Source organism: Colossoma macropomum, unplaced genomic scaffold (assembly GCF_904425465.1).
Source record: "Colossoma macropomum unplaced genomic scaffold, Colossoma_macropomum, whole genome shotgun sequence".
NCBI classification, from domain to species: domain Eukaryota; kingdom Metazoa; phylum Chordata; class Actinopteri; order Characiformes; family Serrasalmidae; genus Colossoma; species Colossoma macropomum.
The window spans coordinates 6,097,719-6,118,866 of record NW_023494791.1 but is presented as its reverse complement, the minus strand read 5'-3'; the positions used below and the strand labels follow the sequence as shown (position 1 = coordinate 6,118,866).

At 37.0% G+C, this 21,148-nt stretch overlaps 1 protein-coding gene across 1 annotated transcript in view; it reads right to left on the bottom strand.

Moving 5' to 3' along the window:
• Positions 1-21,148, bottom strand: part of LOC118810153 (CUB and sushi domain-containing protein 1-like) — a 597,007-nt gene that overhangs the window by 193,855 nt on the left and 382,004 nt on the right. The window contains 3 exon segments of the mRNA XM_036573713.1: positions 2,117-2,229; positions 3,225-3,328; positions 15,256-15,377. Of these exon segments, the coding sequence (XP_036429606.1) occupies positions 2,117-2,229; positions 3,225-3,328; positions 15,256-15,377 (339 nt within the window).

Here is a 21,148-nt window from a genome sequence, read left to right as displayed (position 1 = left end):
GGATTGGCAGCTTCTACACATTAGCGTTTATAAAAACAGATGCTTATTTTATTCTCAAACTTCCTTTAATGCTATTTTCATACACACCGAAGACCAGGTAGTGCATTTCGTTCAAGCATTTCAAACATGTCTGCACAGCACATATGCCGGTCCATTTGTTTTCAATTTGCACGCGGCTGGCAAAGCTGGCACAACTCAACGTCGCTTTGGCTGAAACCATTTTGCAAAATTGCGTGTGAAAAGAGATAAAAAAGCTATTAGAACCACTGGGGGGAAAAAGTAACAAATATGAGTACCAACATTCTTCTCATAGGAGCATACCAGGGCTATCACTTCTGACTACATGATCTACTAATTATTTTTACAATTAATCAATTAATCACAGATTGTACAAAAGGTTAAACAATAAAAACAGACTTAACTAAACAATAACGAATTATGCATTGCCTTTCAAAGAATTTAAAATATTTTATTGGATAAAAAATATAAACTAGGAACCCTCTATCCTCTTTTTTATAAATGGTGAGTCTAAATGTCTTTAAATTCAAACTGATTCAAATAAATTTGTATAGCTCTTTTTATAAGAAATCAGCTTTTTAGACATCTAAGTTCAAGCCTCAAGTGAACATCAAGTTCGACAGTGGTAGGAAAAAGTCCCTAAGACTTCAAGAGGAACCAAGACTCAAAAGGGGAACCCAACCTCCTCTGATCGACACAGGATAGCGAAACAATAATACAAAAACAGAAATCAGATTAACCAACGAAACCCTATGACTAATCATAGAAGCCAATCAGTGGTTATCGATTATTTAGTTGACTTGAAGAGGCCAACTTACTGTACCGTTTTCACGGGTCATGAAACCATGAAACTTTTTTCCCCACAAAAAGAAATGCATGGTGAAATCTTGAGAAAATTCAAAATAACACAAATGATGTCAGAAAGGATACCTTATATCCTTATACATTATATACAGATGTGTGTGTGTGTGTGTGTGTGTCTGTGTGTGTGTGTAAATATATATATATATATATATATATATATATATAAACAGAATATAGATAGACACATATTAGCAACCACCTGGGACACCACAGCATAGCCTAGCGACACCTTAGCAACCACTTGGAATTTCAGCAACAGCTTTCCCCCGTTCATCCAAGAACTTTCCCATTCTAGGTACGCACTATACCTTAAGAATAAATCCATGAATGAAGGTCGTGCAATTACCGAATAACAAAACTTAGGACGTAAGCCTTGGAATTTAAGGGGTTAAATGATTTCAGTAAATATATATGTAATATACATAAATTTGTATATAGTATACACTACTTGCAAAAGTCAGAGACCACCCTTCTATTTATTTAATTTCTACTCAAAACAGCCATTAAGTTCAAGTTAGAAATTCAAGTTAAAAAAAGAAAAAAGAAAACATATTTAACAGAAAATTACACAGGAGCTTCAACAATTATCAGATTTGTCAGTATTTAGTGTGTCCACTCTTTGATTTTATTATTACTTTTTTCACACCTCCACAGTTCAGTCTTAGAAGTTGGTTCTGACTATCCAAGCAATCTCAGACACATTCAATAAGGATGGGCGAGTGGGAAGAGTGACAGTAGTGTACAAAAGCAAAGAGTGGACAAATTAAATACTGATAGATTTGATATTATATGTAGTGTTGGAGGCTTCTGTGTAATTTATGGTATATATGGTCGTTTTGACTGTAAATTAACTAATGGAAAGGGTGGTCTCTGACCTTTGCACATTACTGTATATAAACATTGTGGTAAAAAATGCATACGGGTGAGTATATCAGGTTTCTTATTATAAGAGACATCAACAGAAAAATGTAAAATATGCATTGCTACCATGCAAATCAAGGAGGTACATTTTATTTAAAATTGTATTATATTTATTATATTTAATTACATACTTTCATGAAAAATTACACACATTTTTTTATTGGGCCATCAAGGTTAATCGAGTTATTGTGAGAGCCGTAGAGCATAATAAAGATTATGAATCTTTATTCTTATTACTGAATACTGATGTTAAGATACTGAAGAAGGAACACATGAAAGGCTGTCTTCTTTTCAGAAGATGACTGCGACTCACCTTCATATATGGCCTTGAAGCCTTGAGAGCCGATGGTGTCATCAGACTGGAGATGCAGCCACATCTGGTTGCTCATACTCACAATCAAATCAGGCACACTGGAGCCTGTCAGACTGCAATGCACACACAAAAATGGATCCACACCATGATTTAGATACGCACATGTAACAAGGATACTGCACTCTTTAATATTCAGTGAGTAATCTAGCTTTGGTTTTGTATGCAGTTGTATTTGAGAGAAAATTATTTGCTTTTAACCCTCTGATGTTGTAGTTATTGTACACAATAACAAAATCATGGTATAATTTGATGTTATTTCCTGCTGGGCAGACATTGAAACACTTTGGATCATTTTCAATCCATACTAGGAGAAGAAATTTGGCTAATTACAGTTCCATATGTATTAACCAAGAGAAACAAACTCCAAAGTACTGGGTAATTATTCTGAGTAACATGAGTTAGTAAGTAACCAGACAGTCTTACTTAAATACACTGAAATGCTTAATAGGTTCTAGTTATTAAGGTGAAAAATAACATAGTAAAATACAGATGTATGCAAATATTTGACCGCCTCTGGTCAAATAAGGTTTTGTTGATTTTTCTAAGTGAAAATAAGTTAGCACATCCTCTACAGAGAACACACTTCGGCACATTTTAATGCACAATTACTGTTTATTTACTACATTTAACATACTGGGAAAAATGTGGCCTGTGCAAAGGTTATGGCACAGTTTAAATTTGTTAGATTTTTTTCTAATATGTTAAACTTAGAAGTAAATAAATTATGTATAAATTTGTATAAAAATGGCATATATAAGTTTGTTCCTATTGAGAGATAATCAACAAAACCTATAATGTGATACGGGGCAACTAAACTTTTACTTATGACTGCATCTCATAATTCTAAGACTATTTGGAATAAAACGTCGGTAAGTGCAAACAAACTTGCACTGAATTTCACCCTAATGTTACATGTTAAGTGTAAGATGCAGGTAGTTTTTGTTGTAAAAAGGTAGTTTATGAATATGTAAGAGCTGAGCTGATTTCTGAACATTAGTGAATGTTGGTATTTGTGGCTTATATCTAAGAAAGCTCTCTGAACACTCACACGTAGAGCACTCTTCTGGTGTCACCGATCTTCCCTCCATCACCCACAGTTAGGGTGTCATAAGCTCTCTCAAGATCAAACTCTTCGAAGGCCAGCTTGATGACCTGGAAAAAGAACAAACAGTGAAACCACAGGTTAATATGCTGGGAAGATGATGCTGGTACTCATGTAACCCCAAACAGTTGTATGCTACTCTATGTTCTGAGAGAGGAATCATTGTGGGGGAGGGGGGTAAGAAATGGGGGCTAGCATGAGACGTACAAAGGCTAAACATTAAGACATACATTAAGAGCAATAACATGGTAATTTAATAAATTTGTTTAAATCAAAACCAGCTGCAGAGGTTCAGCCATGGATGCTGCATGGAGAAGAACAAAGCCTTGAGACAGAGCAGCTAACACACGCATTTGATGTGTGAGTTGAAAGAAAATTGGGTTTGAGGAGAGATTGCTTGAAGGAGGAAGAGGGAGGAGGGAGGAAAAAAATAAAGCTTAATTAGGACAGGCCCATTATCAGCATCCTCACATTCTCTCAACTGGGCAATTAAAGAGACATTATTATCACTCATATTCCTTCCTTTTTGCAGCCGTAACCTTAGCAGGTGGAGCAGTGTTCTCGGAAGAACGAAGCAAAGTGGAGCGCTGAGGGGCAAAGCCAAAAATCATCGACACATCACCCCATCACCAGGGATTTTATAATATAACTTTATGAAGAGCTTCTTAAGGTACTTTAGTGTCACTCGATTCAATCTGGTATGCTCTAAGCACAACAATAACTACGCTTCCGTTTCTAAAAGTGCTCTTAAGCCTATAGAAATGTGTCTAACTGATCACACTAGAAACTGTGTATGACAATGGGATCAAAGACATACAGACAAAGACACACACACAGCATCCATTAACGCTACAAGAAAAAACACCAGCACAAGGTCACACCAGTTGAGCCATCAGCGGCCATTTTTGAGGGAGCCAGCTATGGACCCCAGACGCACCTAAAAGGCAATCGGTGTAAGATGTCAAACTGTTTAGAAGCGAGTCGCTTGGCGTGGCTTCAACGAGAAGTCCAAACCACAGCCCTTTAAATTATCCTGTCAAAAAGTAAAGACGCTTTTTACACAAGACTTAGCAGGAGGCGAAAAGCACCACTCACGCTCTATATAAACACAATCCTAACGTGACAGAACGTCTTGGTGATTGTTCCTTCAACCGGCTTGACTACAACGTTTTAGCGGCCTATTGATTTCTTCGTTTTACACAAAACTGAAAAGTCTGACAACTGGTTCAATGGCTCTGATTTGCCTTCCTTTGTTCCAAGTAGCGAGAGCAGACGCTCTCAAATGCTCTTCACTGAAAATGTTTGTGACTGTTTTGTGCATTACCATTCATCTAGAAATGAAGATAAAAAACAAAAACAAAACCCTAAGCAGTTTCCGTATTTATTGTTTTTGCGTTTTACATCTCGGTGGCTAAGCCAAGATTTTTTTGACCAAAAATACACTGCATTATCCATCTGCCTAAACCTTTAATGCTCTTGTTTTGCCTTTAAAGCAAAAGAGCTGCCTTTTATCTACTCCTCTGCTTTCACAACGTCATCTCTCAACGCTGTTGTTGCATTTATTCTAATGTGTAAAGCACATTATCTAGCAAAAGCTAAAAATGAGTACATTTTGATCAGGCAAATACATGAATAGGAATCAACACATCAATAATAAAGGTTTTCATTGCAATATGAAGTGCATTCTGATTGTGTGTGCACCAGTAGCAATTCTAAGATTTTTTAGGCGGGGCCATAATGGGGCCACCAATCCTGTCCAGGGGCCAAATAAATGCCTTCACATTTAGCTGCAGACATAAACTATCTAATCATGACACTAATAATTTCACAACTACCACATTCAGACATGCAAACTTTGAATGTATCCATAACATGACAAATTCAGAAATTTCCTGAAGCGTGGTCCAGAAGCTTGGCCCCCCAGGAGAAAGTTTTGTTGATTTTAACATGATAATTAAGCATTCTAGTGCTCTCTGAGAATAAAAAAGGGAGCCAAGCAGAGCTGACGGAACCACTGGAGCAAGCAGACCTTTGACTCACCACTTTTCAAAGTACTGGGGTGACGACCCCCCACTTTCTGGCTGCTGCTATGAGCTCAGAACGCTTACATTAGAAAGAAATTAAACTTTACAGAGCACTGACCAACACGAACAGAGAGACAGTCAAACTCACCAATCAGCATTCAAACAATCAAAATTGTTTGACTTTGCTGATAGTGGGAACACATTTTTACGACGGTCCACACCAAACAAGACATTTAAGCACCAGAATCTTTTCTCAATGCACATCAGTGATGTACTGTCCACATTATCTGCCTGTTGTAACATTTTCCTATTTACAGAGTCAGTTCCTGCAGCATGAGCTGCTGATAACAACGGCAGACAGGCAATAGAAATAATAGCAAAGATACGATTTTAATTTTGTCACCTGAATCACAGCAACCTGATTGGTTAAATTCAAATAGGTAAACCGATCGTAAAGAAGCAGACATAACATATGGTTTATTATATTTTCTATTTCTATTTTTACATTTTCATGGTGGTAAATGTGACAATGACAGAGTGATTACATCCCTCCAAAATTGTTGACCCACAAACAAACATCGCCTTGTGTAATCTGGTCCACTTTAGCAGCTGTGGTGTGAAACCAGCGGAACCAAACGAGAAAACAATACAATATCACAAAGCTCTTATGAATAAGTTTACAGAGACATGTTATTAGCATGACATGAAAGGTAGTTTTAGTTACTCAGTCAGTGGCCAAGGTGCATCAATTTCAGATAAGAGTTGTAGCTGCTTCTCTTGGTCTCAAACAACAGTAAGGCGGCAATTATGCATGTATATTAATTAATGACGTGCTTGGAGACGTGGGGTAAAAAGAGAGGGTCACTTAAGGGGCCAAACATATCTATAGCAGGGTTAGTGCCCCTGTGGCCCCTCCCTTGGATTCACTCCTGATGTGCAAGTTTGCGTAGAAACTATTGAAGTGCATCCAACAATAAAGGCAGCATCCTGCTTCTTTTATACATTGATAGAAAGCACGGTACAACTCAGACAGCTCCAGTTCCATGTGCTGATGCTTTTCACTGTGACCAATGAAGACATGCATGCTTACCAACTACTCTAACGGCTGATTTTAATGAGATAAAGACGTTGTTGTACAGCACACCATTATAAATCTTTGCTAAAATCTACAATGCAGCAGCAGTTAGTCTGAATTTAAACTCTTGTTCCTCATGTTTCTACTCTACAACTTCATAGGTTTTAACTAATTAGTAATAAAAACCACGGACATAATTTAGATGTCTAAAATTATGAACAGAGCTTTAGAAGAGCTTTAGAAGATTCCATGATGTTATATTAAAATTAATAATTAGAATTCCTCATCTTTCAAAAGTAATGATCAAAGGCAGAAACTTATCAAGAAATGACTATAAGATATTTAAAGTATATTATTTATCATTGAATACCTTCTTGTGAATGAAAGATTTAGAATATTGAATAAAATAAGTTGAAAATATCTTCTGGTGTCTAGCTTACAGTATTTCAATATACAATGTTATTATTAAAAAAACAGCCATTATTAGTATGACAAGTGAGTCCAAACTCTTGAACAGTAGAGTGACAACGTACATTCCTAAAGGAGTTTAATCGTAACCTTTTTTATTATCTTGTGATGTAGCCATTAGCACAGAATATGATGCCTTTATTTTGTATAAAATATACCCAACATAAACCTGTTCCTGATGCATAAGCTGAAATACGAGCAAAGTGTCTTTAAATGTTCCAATTCCATTCATCTTATCCATCCCCTTTTCACAGATAAACTTTAGAAATTCCTATGAATATGAAACATTTCGGCTGTATTGGAGGGTCCTGTTGTTCCTCAACTCTTAAAGCCAACTAGCACTTGCAGAGAAAAAAAAAAGATTAACACAGTAAACTGCAGCCAAAAGTACTGTGAACATGAACTAAATATAGAGAGAAATTGGTATTACTTGGGAAGAGAAGATATCAAAGAAGTCCAAAATACTGTTGACTCCCTCTATGGTGAAAACACACCCGTTGGGCATCACAGTAACATAAAAGTGTGTGGTGCTGCATGGGGCGGCTATTGCGAGTCTTGGTCAGCTCCATGCTTGCTGTCCAGTTGTGTGCAGATCTATATCTTCACTCAGTTACAGATATCCAGCGTGCAGAGCCTGCCTCAGAATACTTAATATCAGCGTCTAGCAAGCTTCTGTGCTCATGTTTTTTTTCCCTCCTGCAGACACTTATAATATTACAGGTAAAGTGTCTGCAGCTGATGTAGGCCTGGCAGCCTCCATTTAAATAAAGATATCATTTAGCTTTTAGTTTCTCACGTAAAGCCATTTACTATGCTAGTAATGTGGATATGGCAGATTTGCTAGTTTCCCAATGTGTTCTGATACTCATTATAAAAGTTTACCGAAAGTACACAATTAAAAGCAAGTGGTTTAAGTTCGAATAAGTAAGGCACTCTTCTCATAACCTAATGATCTGAGAACAATCTGAAGACAAGACATGGTGTGTGGACTCAATACAACTTAAAAATCTATCATTTCAATAGGATATGGTACAATAATTTACCTTATCTAAAAGTACCCTTGAGGGCACCACTGCAGTGACAGTCTGGAGTGTAAGGCTACTTTTAACCAACCAACATTTTTTAAGGCACTACATAAATGGAATTCAGTACCATTACACATCAAGTCTCCACTGTAAAGAAGTGATGTAAATTTACAACAGAAACAGTAAAAAAATATGTGTTTCTTAAATATAACAGATTGTTGCAAAAAAATAACACATTCTGGGTGAAACACACTGTAATGGTTTCTGTAATTTCTACAATATTATACTGTGTTCAGACCAGCGTGACACTTTAAATGTGTTTTGCAGTTTTCTACAGCATGTTGTGTTAAATTCTGGGAAAACACTCACAGTACAGGCAGATTATACTGTATCAAGCAGTATGTAATATTACTGTAACAGTATTGTAATAATATATGAAAACACAACTATCATCAGTTGTTCTGTAAAACTAGAAAACAGCATATGAATGTTTGGCCATAATAAAGTGCATCTGTGCAGAATCAGCACTTTCTGCATGCTGCTGTGTTTTCTATCACTGCATTAAAGATGCATGAGGCTTCCTTTACTGTTGGATGCGCTATGACTTTTTCTGAGTGAGTGCACAAGCTCATTCAGATGCAGAGTATCATATGCATGATGCGATTTTTGTTCTACAATCTACAATCTACAATTTTTCAGCTTTGTTAGATCACATACAAAAAGACATAATAGCACTGAGATATCATGTTATTAAAGGAGAACAGCAGATTTAACAGAAAAATTTGCCACATTTTTGTGTCAGCCTTAAAGGGTTAAAAGGTCAGTCGTGACTTTCTCAAAGCCAGATTTGTAAATCATTGTGTTGTTTTGTCATATTACTGACTATTTAGCTGATAGTCTTGTCACTTTTTGTCTCTCCCTCCTGCCTCTTTGCATCTTTGCCTTCCTGTATCAAAATGTTATGTGGCTTCATGGATGTTCTGCTTCCCTGTTACATGTGCATTTCTACCATCCTGACTGTAACAGCTATATGCATGCTATTGTATCTTCTGTATGTTCAGTGTACTCTGCCATTTGTGCCTTTCAACTGTTCTGCATGCTATTTTGTCATATTCCATTTGTTTTAGAACAGTGTCAATGTGTAATTTTGAATGTAAGCTACTTTAGGGTGCCTTTAAACATCTCACCAGGGACAATGGATGAAAATTAGCCTCCTGGGCTCACTCTCAAACACGTACCGTACTGGTGATACTATATTCTCTCTGACAACTTAAAAACAAATAAATATTAGTCTGTTATGCTTTTTTGAGTCATTTTCAGAGGAATTTCAGTCTAGAAACACCTCTGAGATGAGGATAGCTAGTGGAGGGAGCTAACAAGATTGACCCCAGGCACTGAGAGCCCACAGCCCTCAGAGGTTCCTGCCAAAGCTGGAGGAAGTCTTCATTCAGGTCTTAAATCTGCAAGTTAGCAGGCTGCCCAGTCAAATGCATTGGAAATCTATTCCTCTCAAATTGAAAGAACCAAAGCCAAGATGGGCAAACTAAGCGTACCTGAAGAGGCTGACCTTCACTTTGCCAAACTGGTGCTGTATCTTCAGAAAAACATGGTTTCATCACTGGGGAATATACTGACATGAGAGAAAATCCACCTCCCGATCACACACACTTGGTATTTCTGAAGCAAGACAGGGACATCCACATACCTTGATACCAATGATGTAGTCTTTAAGATACACAGGTATACTTCATATATCCATTGAGATTCCACTAGGATTTGTATATATCAACTATTTCTAAACAGCTTATCCTTCTGGGTCGCAGGGGGAGCTGGAGCCTATCCCAGCAGTCATTGGGTGGAAGGCAGGATACACCCTGGACAGGTCACCAGTCCATCGCAGACAATTATGCACATAAGAGATATTAAATTGTGTTTTACTACTATAATTCAGTATTACTTTGAACGATTTTGGATGATTTGTACTTGTACTACTCAAATATTACTGAAATTGAATACTTGTACTTATTTACATTTCCAAGAAGAAAAAAAAACTCCTTACATTTTTCTTTATGCCTTCAAAGGACTTGTTCCAAATTTTAATGGCCAGAAGATTTACCTGTTTTTTTTTTTCTTTTTTCAATCAGCAAGCAGTCCAGTTACTTACCATCCACTCAGACTCACATTAGTGTCAAACGAAACTGCCCGCTTCTACGCTAATCTTTGTCTGAAGGAGCACATAATGTTGCTGCTAGACAGAGACTGAGTGAGGGATCCTACTGTGCAATGCAGTGGTTATGACAGCATTACACTATGTATGCTATGTATTGTACCTGACCTGAGCTCAAGAGGACCTGGCAAAAATATTAAGTTTAAAGCCAATTTTTACATGCAGCATTGGACTCAGGTTAAGCTCAGACCTGTTTTTTAATGAGTGATTTTTCATGTAGTAGATATTCTCACTTTTGCACTTGCTCTCTCTCATAACATTAGCAGTATTCAGTATAGCTTCAGAGTTTGAGGAGTGGGTGAACGTGTTGGGGATGATGAGAGCGATGTACTGGGTTGGTGAAAGGTTACAGCAAACCCTTTCCTCTGCTTGTTAAATTTGTGAGAAGTGAGTTAAGCATTTCTGCGGTAGGAGAAGTAGCATGAAGAACTTTGGTGCTGGGGGGGCTAAAAGTTTATGAGAAGAGGGTGAAGGCTGTTCTCTGTCAGGTACGATCAGTAATTCCACAAAAATGTACTGATCATAAATACACTTAGTGTATTACAGATGTGAAAATTACCAGTTTACTCCACATCTTCTATCAATCAACTCAATCACTTAGTAACAAAGCAAAGCCCTGTAAAACTGTGACAATCAGTCTCTCTTAATGTCAGTGCGAACAGGTTTGGGTCGAGTTTGGGTTTTAAATATAGCAGTATCAGCTGGGCCTGGTTGTGTAGGTCTTAAAGTACAGATGGGTTCAGGCTTCATTTTCATACTGGTGCAGACCTCTAATGTATGCATGCCTAGTTTATCCTAGTGTTTAAGTGTACTTTTACGAATATTTTACCAAGAAGAGTTTGTTGTAAAGTGTTAAGACGAGGCAGAATTGCTAGTTTAGGCTGCAAGGGGTATTACTGGAAGTTACTTAAATGTTAAAAAACAATAAAACTGGAAATGCTGATCTAGGCTTCTACATTAATCATTTACTTTTATATACTCAAGCACATTTATATGTATATTTGTGGCTCTATGCATCCATTTTTAATTGAGTAAGTTTTTGACACAGTACCCGAACTTTCACTTAAGTACAGTGTCTCTACACATTTCCCACTTCTGCTTCCCGAGTCTGTGATGGTCCCACACCACTCCACCGCCGAAGAAACAGAGAGTAGGCTATAACATGCAGACGCCGTTGAGTGATGGGCCACAGTTGAATCTGTCACAACATGTGGAGCCCCAGCAGATTTGCGACCATGACTGCCACCAACATACCCATTAGCCAGAGAAGCACACCGTACATAAGAGCCTTTTCCTCTCAGAAGAGGCAGAGTCAAAGGATGTTTTCATTCCACCGGGAGGACAGAGAAGCAGTCATCCTGCGGGGCTCCAGCACCACAATGATGGAGAACACGGGCCGAGCGTGTCCGAAAGAAACAGCATGTGCTCATCACCACCAGATGCTCGGCCAGTGACAGAGGCATAAAGCTAGAGCGTGATAAATGACTATGGGCCTCTCAGAAGCTACTCTCAACTGGGTGCATCAACACTAGCCTTAATTTTCTGTTCCACAGTGGGGTTGGTGTAGTTTGTTGGACGCTGTTCGTCATTAACATGCATCACTTCGGACTGGTAAAACAGCCTTAATTCTCTTGTATGCTATAACTGATGGCCCAAATACCTTAAAAGAACTCATGTTGTCTCTCCTTTGGCTTTGAAGCATCTTGCCTCCTCTTATCTTTTCTTTCTATCCCTCCCTCCTTCACACTTTTATACATATTTCTCTGATATGCAAACACCTCAATTCATTTTATATGTACTTCAATTTGTATTTATTGTAATTTAATTTATGATTTATTGGTTTTATATCTTTATTCCTTTTTTATTGAGTTTTTACCCAGTTTTCTCCTCCATTTAGCAGTGGGCAATTCCACCCACTAATCAGGTCTTTCCCTATCACACAAAGCTAGAACAAGCTTCCTCCGAGTACTGTAAAATGCCACTGCATCTTTTTAAACTGATGCTCATGCAACGTCATTGGACAGCTCAATCAATGATTTAGGCAGAAATCAATTTTTGGGTAGGCCTGTGAAAACTGTAGATAGATACCATTTCCAAATGTCCCACAATGTCATAACATCATAGCCTATTCCTTGACAGCAGCCTAGTCATCACCTTACCTATTCCAACACTTCCGCCTTATGGCAATACAAACAATACCAAGACTGTCTGCGCATCAACAAGAACGCTTGATTCGCTTAAACACAAGCAACACTGCATCACTCTTCACTATAAAGCACTCATCTGCTCGCCACAGGTATATCTTTTGCCCAATGAAGCTGACAAAAACAAGTTAAAATCAGACAGTGGACGGGCATTAGCCCTAAGCGTTGACCCTATCATCAGGAGAACAGGAGTTCAATCCCTGGTGATGCTACAGCCATCCATGGCCAGGAGCTCAAGAGAGCACAACTGGCCTCACACTTTCTGGGTGGGTAGGATGGCCGCCCGTCTCCCGCATCACCCAGTGGATGCTAGCTAGTGCAGGCGTCTGTTGGCTGATGTAACAGAACTGGAGGTCAGCGCTTTTCTCGGAGCACGTTCAGCTGTTCAACGACGCTACGTTAGTGGCAGTTCGAAAGATGCGGCAATGCTTCACAGGTCCTGAAGGACACCTGTGCTAGCTTTCGCCCTCCTAGCACTGATGGTATCGTGTGATTGGGGGAGTCCTAACTGCTGGGTGGAATTGGATACGACTAAATTGGGGAGAAACTGGGAAGGAAAAAAAAAGGCAGACAGAAGATACGTGTAAAAAAAAAATCACAGTAAACTTGAAACTTAAACCTGATCATCCTAGGATAAAGCATACTGTCACCGTGGGCGTGAAAAATGTTTATTTACCATACAATATCCCACTTTTACACATGCCCCAAGTACATCTGGAGCATCAAAATTGCTTTTTAACACTGGCATGCTGATAAAGACCTGAAGGCTTGAGGCAACTGCGGATAGCAACAGATGCTAAATAAAAAGCTTGGGATTGGTTGACTGGACTATACCTTATTTTGCATAATTACTTTGACTGGCAATAATACAATGACGGTAGTCACAGAAAACAAATCAAATATTATTTTTAAAAATGCAGCTTAATGAAATATTCTTTCCCTACATTACTGGTTGTGTCTGTGACGAATCTGGGTAGGCCAGGCTTTCCCGTGGCTAAACCCCTGAGCTCAACTGGCTTAGAGGAAAATGCTAACTGCTAATTCTGTTATGTCAACAAACAGATGCCCGCATTGGCTAGCATCGCACTGAGTGATGAGTGGAGAAAAAGGGCCATCCAGAGAGACAGAAGACTGTTCTCTTAGACTCCTATCCATGGATGGCTGTGGCATCGCTGATGGTGAAACTGATAACACAGTCAAAAATGTTTGTGTAATACAAAACATGTATGTTGCTTTTCTTCACAACACTATATCACATAGCTTAAAATGGCATTGCAGTTTTAACTGTTTCAGTCACTCAAGTATTTAAATTGGAATTCTGTTATGTGATGCTTTGCTGCAAAATAAGTTTGCTAATCTAAGAAAGTCTGAATAGATCTCAGTTTTGGATTACAATTATGAAGGACCAACAAAGTCTCAATTAGCTCAGAGAGAGGTTATATGATCAACAGCTGAACTTGAGGAACCCAAACTGGTGGAATGCTTGGTTAGTTAGCCATCAGAGCTTAAAATCCCAGGCTTATTACACACTAAGGATTATTATTCATTAACTACTTGCATTGATAGGACTTCAATGCAAACTGGTTGTGCTATTCTTAGTTTATAGAAGTCTGTAATAAAACTGGCCATTTAAAGGATTAACACATCTTCTATAAGAAACAAACTATGAACTTTTTCTGCAAATGTTAATGCACATTTTCTATTTGTTTGCTGAGATTAACACATTGGGAAAAAAATAAAACATAAAATATAAATTGTACCATAACTCTTGCAAAGGCCACATTTTATGTTTTATTTTGTTTACCCAATACATTAAATTCAGCAAATAAACAGTAATTGTGCATTAAAAATGTGCAGATTTGTGTGTGTATTAACTTAGTATTTCTTACAAAATCAACAAAACAGGGACTGTTCAAACTTTCAAACATATTTTCACTTCAACAAAACCAGGGTGCCCCAACCTTCGTATTCAACTGTAATCCAATTTTGATAAAACTATAGCACATCCATATGATGGATCTGATGTTCTCTTTGCCACTGCAGTAGATAATCGAGGGTAGCAACTAGACAGAATATGTCTGCTTTTTTTGTACAGTGACTCATTTTAATGACGTGCAGTTTTTCAAGAAAACAGCAATTTGTCACACTCTATTGATTTGCAGTGAGCTCTGAGGGGGAAAAGGAAATGAGAAAACTGAGCAAAGTTTGCATAACACTGTAAAGTAATGGTAGGTGTATTTGTGCTTTTAACAGTTGCTTTATATGATAATTGATATTTAACATGGCACATAAATAGGGGGAAATATGTAAACCTCCATTAGCATGTCAATTATAGCGATAATGCAATCAGTTTCATTTGTAATGTCAAAAGGTAAGGCTTACTTCTAATGCATCCTTAATGACAACAGAGTACAATGGAACATTTATTCCAAGGTCTGCAGATACAATTATATTAGGCCATGCATACATAAACCGACATTAAATCAACTGCAACAGGAAAGAAATATAGATCTGTCTAGCATGTACTTACATTTTATTTTAGATAATATCTGAGTGTCTATGGCTGAATGAAGCACTGTTACGCCCATTCACGTCAAGGTCACTGTGGTCCATTAAAATCGTAATGCAAGTGCTCAGACAGATACAGAGCTACAGATATGTGGTTAAAACTAATCAGGCACAAAGATGGAAGTGACAGTAATAATTTAGACAACTAGGGCAAGAGGTTGAACATTATGAAAAACTTGGCGGACCACTATGCTCATGGGCTCAGAAATATTTCAAACTGTTTTCCTGACATTTATGCAAGACTACAGCCTCATGTTTCTTGGAGGCTTGTCTGTACTCTGCACAAGAACAGCATGCTCTGACTCCTCTCAGAAAAGGACTGTTCTCCCACATAACCATTCGTTCCAATGCTTTATCTGGAAAGTAAAAAAAAAATGCAGACTCACCTTCTCCGGATCTACCGCTGTTATGACCCATACGCAGTGGGCATTGTTCTCGTACTGGACGGGGTAATTCGGAGACGTGATAATACCCTTCGGACCTCGCAAGTTAGAGCCACAGGTTCTTGCTGTAAAGGTGAGAAAAACAAACAAGATAATGCAAAACTGAAGAAGGGCAAAGGAGCACTCCAAAAAAAAACACCCTTTACCTGAACTTCACTGATTTATGGAACGAATTTCAAATTCAGTGCTGTGTATGTTGTTGATCCAACATTTACTAAAACTGGCTAAACTTAATCTGCTATCACATTTCCAACTCAACCTATTAAGAAGCTGTTATCTCGTAAAAGCAAAATTTCCTTTGTTTTTTGGAATAAGAATAGTATGCAAACATTGTTAAAGTGTCAAAACATACGATTCCAGTCAATACAGTCCATATATGGAAACTATGCTGTAAAAACACACACAAAAGCCGTTTATCCTTCTGGGTCACGGGGGAGCTGGAGCCTATCCCAGCTGTGAAAACAACTTGTTTAAAATTCAGTGTATTTTTGATGTTATGAGTACCAGTACATTCACATATATCTGCCTATTCAGCCTACAGCTGTTTAGCCCCACCCATTTATGCTGACGTTAAAAGGAGATTGTTTTAGTCTGGACTGCTTTCTGAATGAGGCATAATAGAAGGCAGCCAATCATAACAGTCTTAAAGGCGAAGTAACAAACAGCCTGTTTAAAGAAAAGAGTGCAAAAATGGTCATGTAAAAATAAAATATGACTGTTTTGGTGCATACAACCACAAAAATGTTGTAAATGGAGTCAGAGGAAAAAATGAAAAGAAAAATATAAGATATTGGCCACTTAAATCAAATAACCAAAATCAAAGCAAGTAACCAAAGCATCCTTGGTTAAATTGTATGATTTGTTGATTTCCTAAATGAAAATAACCCAATATATCCTCTACATAGAGCACACTTTTGCATATTTTAATGTAGATTTAGCCACAATTACTGTGTATTTGTGGAAGTTAACATATTTGGAAAAAAAAATAAAGCATAAAGTATGGCCTATGCAAAAGCCATGTTGTTTATTGTTTTTCCCAATTTGTTATACTCATCAAAAAACAAAAATTGTGCACAAAAATGTACAGAACAATGTTTAAGAATTAAAAATATTTAAGTTTGTTCTCTGTAGAGGATGTAATACTTTATTTTCACTTTTTAAAAAATTAACAAAACCAAGGGTTCAAACTTTTGCATATGACTATGTCTCAAGAGGAGAAATATTAAATATGAGTGAGGTATTTTAAATATATATTCCTCTACACAGATCATCTTTAACTGTCTTGTATGTAATTATCATGCGTGTGTTTTCTCTTAAATCTGCCTGCACAACTCTGAATATAAGCAGCGCAACTGCAGGAACTGCTTTGACCTGTCGAAATATTCAATCACACTAATATAAATCCATCCTCTTCTAAACAGACTTCATTTTTAGTCAGAAACAACACTAAGCTTTTACTTTAGACTGTTTCTCGTGGCAAATTTATCAGTTTTAAACATCATCAGCTGTTCTTAGTATATTTGACTGTGTTGTTTGAAAGCAGGGATACTGATAGACATTTTAAATGATGTTTACTCTGTTTTCTTTTTAAATAAAATACTAAAAGGACTGCTGGCTTTTCACCTTTACTTTCCAATTGGTACTGATGTTTGTGGGGTTTTAGAGAGTTACACAGTAACAAGTAAAGTAATGAGGTTAGTTTGAGATTACTTTTTCTAGGAAGTAGTGAGTAAAAGTAAACTTGTAATTATAATTTTTGAGCAACTAACCCAACATTGGTCATTACTATTACTGTATGGATTCACGATGCCAAACCCTGTATCATATTCAATATTTGGAAATGTTAAAAGAACCAGTCTGTAAATATGGCCTCGTTTGTGATTCACGCCTCTGTATAATTTCCATCTCTGGCATAGCGTAGACATATTTTTTCTTGCACCAAGTTTATTCTGAGCAGGTATTAACTGCTCATGGTCCCTTGGGTTTAGTCGAGGATTTTCATTGGCAACTTGAAAGAACATGCTGGCATCTTTACTGTGGCCTCATCTGATCCTCGGTGGGACTCTGCCAGGGCTTTGGAAAGGTAGAGATGTGAAGAGATTAGGCTGCAGATATTCTCAAATGGGGAATTCACGTTCATCTTTGAGGACATTCTGAAATCACTCTGGAAGCTCTGGGAGTAAAGTCCCCACACAAAAAAAAAACACAGACATAAAAAGGACCCTTATAAAGAGGCTCATCAAAAGCAAAGGAGCACAATAATCCTTCTTTAACCCCTAAGCAGTGGACTGTTCTATAAACGACAAAATTTCTTTCTAGAACTCAGAAGACTTAATATTACCAGTATTGAGCGGGATTTCACTCTTAGAAAAGGGTACTTTGAGTAACACCACAGAAGAACCATGTTAATTCCCTAAAGAACCACTTTTGTAAATGAGATTTGAGAGTGTGAATAACCTTATAAAGGCATAAAAAACCTTCACTGCAAACATGAATATCTTAGCCAGTTAAAACATCTCAAGTTTAATCAATATATCCATTAATTCTCATTATGAGACTGCTGTTGGAATACTTAAGAACTTATTTCTAGCCATTTTTACTTATTTTAAGTGATTCTCTTTCATTAAAGCCTTATTCCCTTGGCATATCATTTTACTTTTTATGCATTTCTTAAAATAGGCTATCTACAACTAAGGCTAACTATCTGCACTATTTCTCAAAACAAGTAAAATGACCTGCCAATGAAATAACACAATTTCTTTAAAAGGAGTACACATAATAAAAACAAGCTGAATAATCTTGTAGTATTCTTACAACCTATTGACTACATTTAAGAGATTTTCTTTTGCTTTTCACTTGTTTTCAGTTATAAATCTTCGCAGTATTCACATAATGTAAAGGTTCTTCAGCAATTTCAAAATTTGTGTGGCTTTATGTACCAAAGATGGACAAAATTCATTTTTACATGACCATTTCCAAACTCTCTCTATCCCTTAGCATTAAACAGGCTGTTTTTATTACTGTGCCTTTAGGACTTTAGAACTTTAGGTCTTTAAGGCTATTTTTGCAGTTTAGCTTCCATATATAGACTGTATTGACAGAGGAGTGAACAGCACATTTTGAAAATGTAATAATGTTAAAATATACTACTTCACATTCAGTTTTCCATGTTCTGGGCCCTTTAAACAGGCTTTTCACACTCACAAATCTCATTTTACAATATAGTTCTCTAAAGAACCATATTTTTCTATTTTTCTGTGGCATCATGCAAAGAATGCTTTCTAGCACTTTTATTTTTAATGATTTGTAGACTGCTGTGGTGTGATGCTGTATTTTGTGCTTCATTGATTAACTTCTGGCCATCAGTTGTTTATGAAAAAAAGGTACTCATTCATTCATTGCTTAGATGCTAAACAACAGACATCATCAGCTTCTTAGCTTCTTCATTCACAAGAAGCAAAGAATGATTTGGATTCAGTTGTAGCTGCCAGTATTTGCTGTGAGTAATAATAAAGGTATGGCTATATGATTAGCACCTATAAATTAACAGCGCTGCTTAACTATTGTTTTGCAAAATAAATAAATAAATGTATTTCATTCACATTTCTGTAGAATCAGCGGTGGCTTTTGGCCCCGTCTGTGTAGCTGCAAATGGATGTTACACACAATCCACTAAAAACGGAAGGCTTGTTAATTACCTAACAGCCAGTGTGTTGAATGAACGAGGAAGAGTCAAACGGAGCCATTCCTCATTTATAGGTCTGCAACGTAGTCTGTAATTAAGTCTAAATAATCTCTTGAGATCACCAATGATTCTCTTCAAGAGGTGCGCTAAAAAAGAAAACCCGCAGGGAATTATTAAATCATGAGGCTAAAGAGTTTTTTAACTTTCTGTTTTATACCTTCAGCCCCTAACTTATCCCCGGAAAGAGGGGGGGGGAAAAAGCTATTTAAGTGTTATCTTTAAAGAGGGTACTTGGCGATGCCGAGACAAAAAGTGTCGGGATCAATCAGCGATGTGGGGGAATTGCGCAAAGAAATTGTCAAACACGGTTACTCCTCTGCCTCAAGGTCTGAAATACTGCCTTATTTAATTTTGATTAATGTCTTCAGGGGGCCTGTGTCCTCACTGCCTTTCAAGACAGCAACCGGTCCAGGTCTCAGCTTAACCCTTACATGCAACCTGAGAAAACAGCGTCCACTGTCAAGCATGTTGCTTGGGTGAGACTAGGGATGCGCTGGTGTAGAATTTCTGGGTTGATATGGTACTCCAAATTAATGCCTTGTAGTGGTCGACACATAACATTACACATTACAGGTTTGTGGTTCTTAAAACTTTAAAGGGCCCCTATCCTAAATGTTTCTTCACTTTTATTTTTACCTTTAAGGTCCACATATAACATTTGTGTGGTTTTATGTACCAAAAATCGTCATTAATCAAATTTACATGACCATTTCCACTCTCTCTTTATCCCATAGACTTAAACAGGCTGTTTTTTGTTACTGTGCATTTAAGACTGGTATATGCAAATACGCTTCTATAGACACTCCTTATAACTTCAGTGTGAATGGGTGTGGCTAAACTGCTATAGGCTGATAGGCTGAATAGGCCTTTTGGAATTAGGATTTTGGAAAATCACAGAAACAAACAATTCAAAACAGGCTGTATTTGCAGCTTACATTCCATATATAAACGGCAGGAATGAAGGCATGAACGGTACATTTTGAAAATTTAACAATGTTAAATGTTGTAATTTCATAACTCTCATTCATACAATTTGAAAAAAAGGATGAAAAAAAACAGGAATTCCAAACAAAAATGCCTGAATAGCTTAAAAGAAGTTGGATGAGGTGGAATAGTTGGTCTACTGACAAAGGAGAAATGTGGAAAACGATAAAGGAGTCAGTAAGTGATGATTTTGCAGTCACATGTTTGGTCATGTCATATTCAATTTACACTTTCTTTTACCAACATTTCCAAAAAAAATTACAAAAATGTTTGGATAGAAGCCCTATTATGGCATGTTATACACCATGCCTTTTAGGTCAGTTGCAAAGAATGAGAAATGAATTAAAACAGGTATACTACTTAAAAATAAAGCACTAAAAATAGGCTAAAAGGGTGCCAAATCATTATTTGGAATTATTGTCTATAATTCCAATGTCAGACTGATAATAACAGTAATTGAATTTCCTCATTTATGGTCAAATAATACATCAGCTACTAAAATATAATGCATCCCCAGGGAAAACACTTCATGATCTCTACCTTGTGTAGATCTTTCTAAAAGCAAGAAAAACAGTAATATACTGTAATACACAACAAATGACACGTTCATGCAGAATAGCTGCTAATTCTAAGAACAACACTATAAAACCTTCACTAAATCCAAAATAGCAGCCATCTAAAAGATGCCATTTTTTATGAATTAATTTTCATTTCCAGAAAGACATCATAAAAGGTAAATGGCTAATAATAAATGAATAGCATATTCTTCAGTATAGTTTAGTTCACTATACTGCAATATTCACTATAAAGCAATACATGCACATAGCATCAGCAACAGCGACAACAACTCTATTTTTTATTTATGTTTTATATTCTATATAATTGAACTTCTCACTCAAAACCTATTTTTGTCAGTAGAATCCATGTGAACAACAAAGCAATTTTGGTGTAAACTAACTTATTTAAGGCCTAAAGGGGTAATGAACATAAGAGCTATGAAACAGACACAATACTGCTGAATAAAGAGGCTTCAGAATCAAAATGACCCCTTAATGCAGCACATAAACAAGCCCTAGGAATCAGAGGAGAAAATCCCATAACCATTAT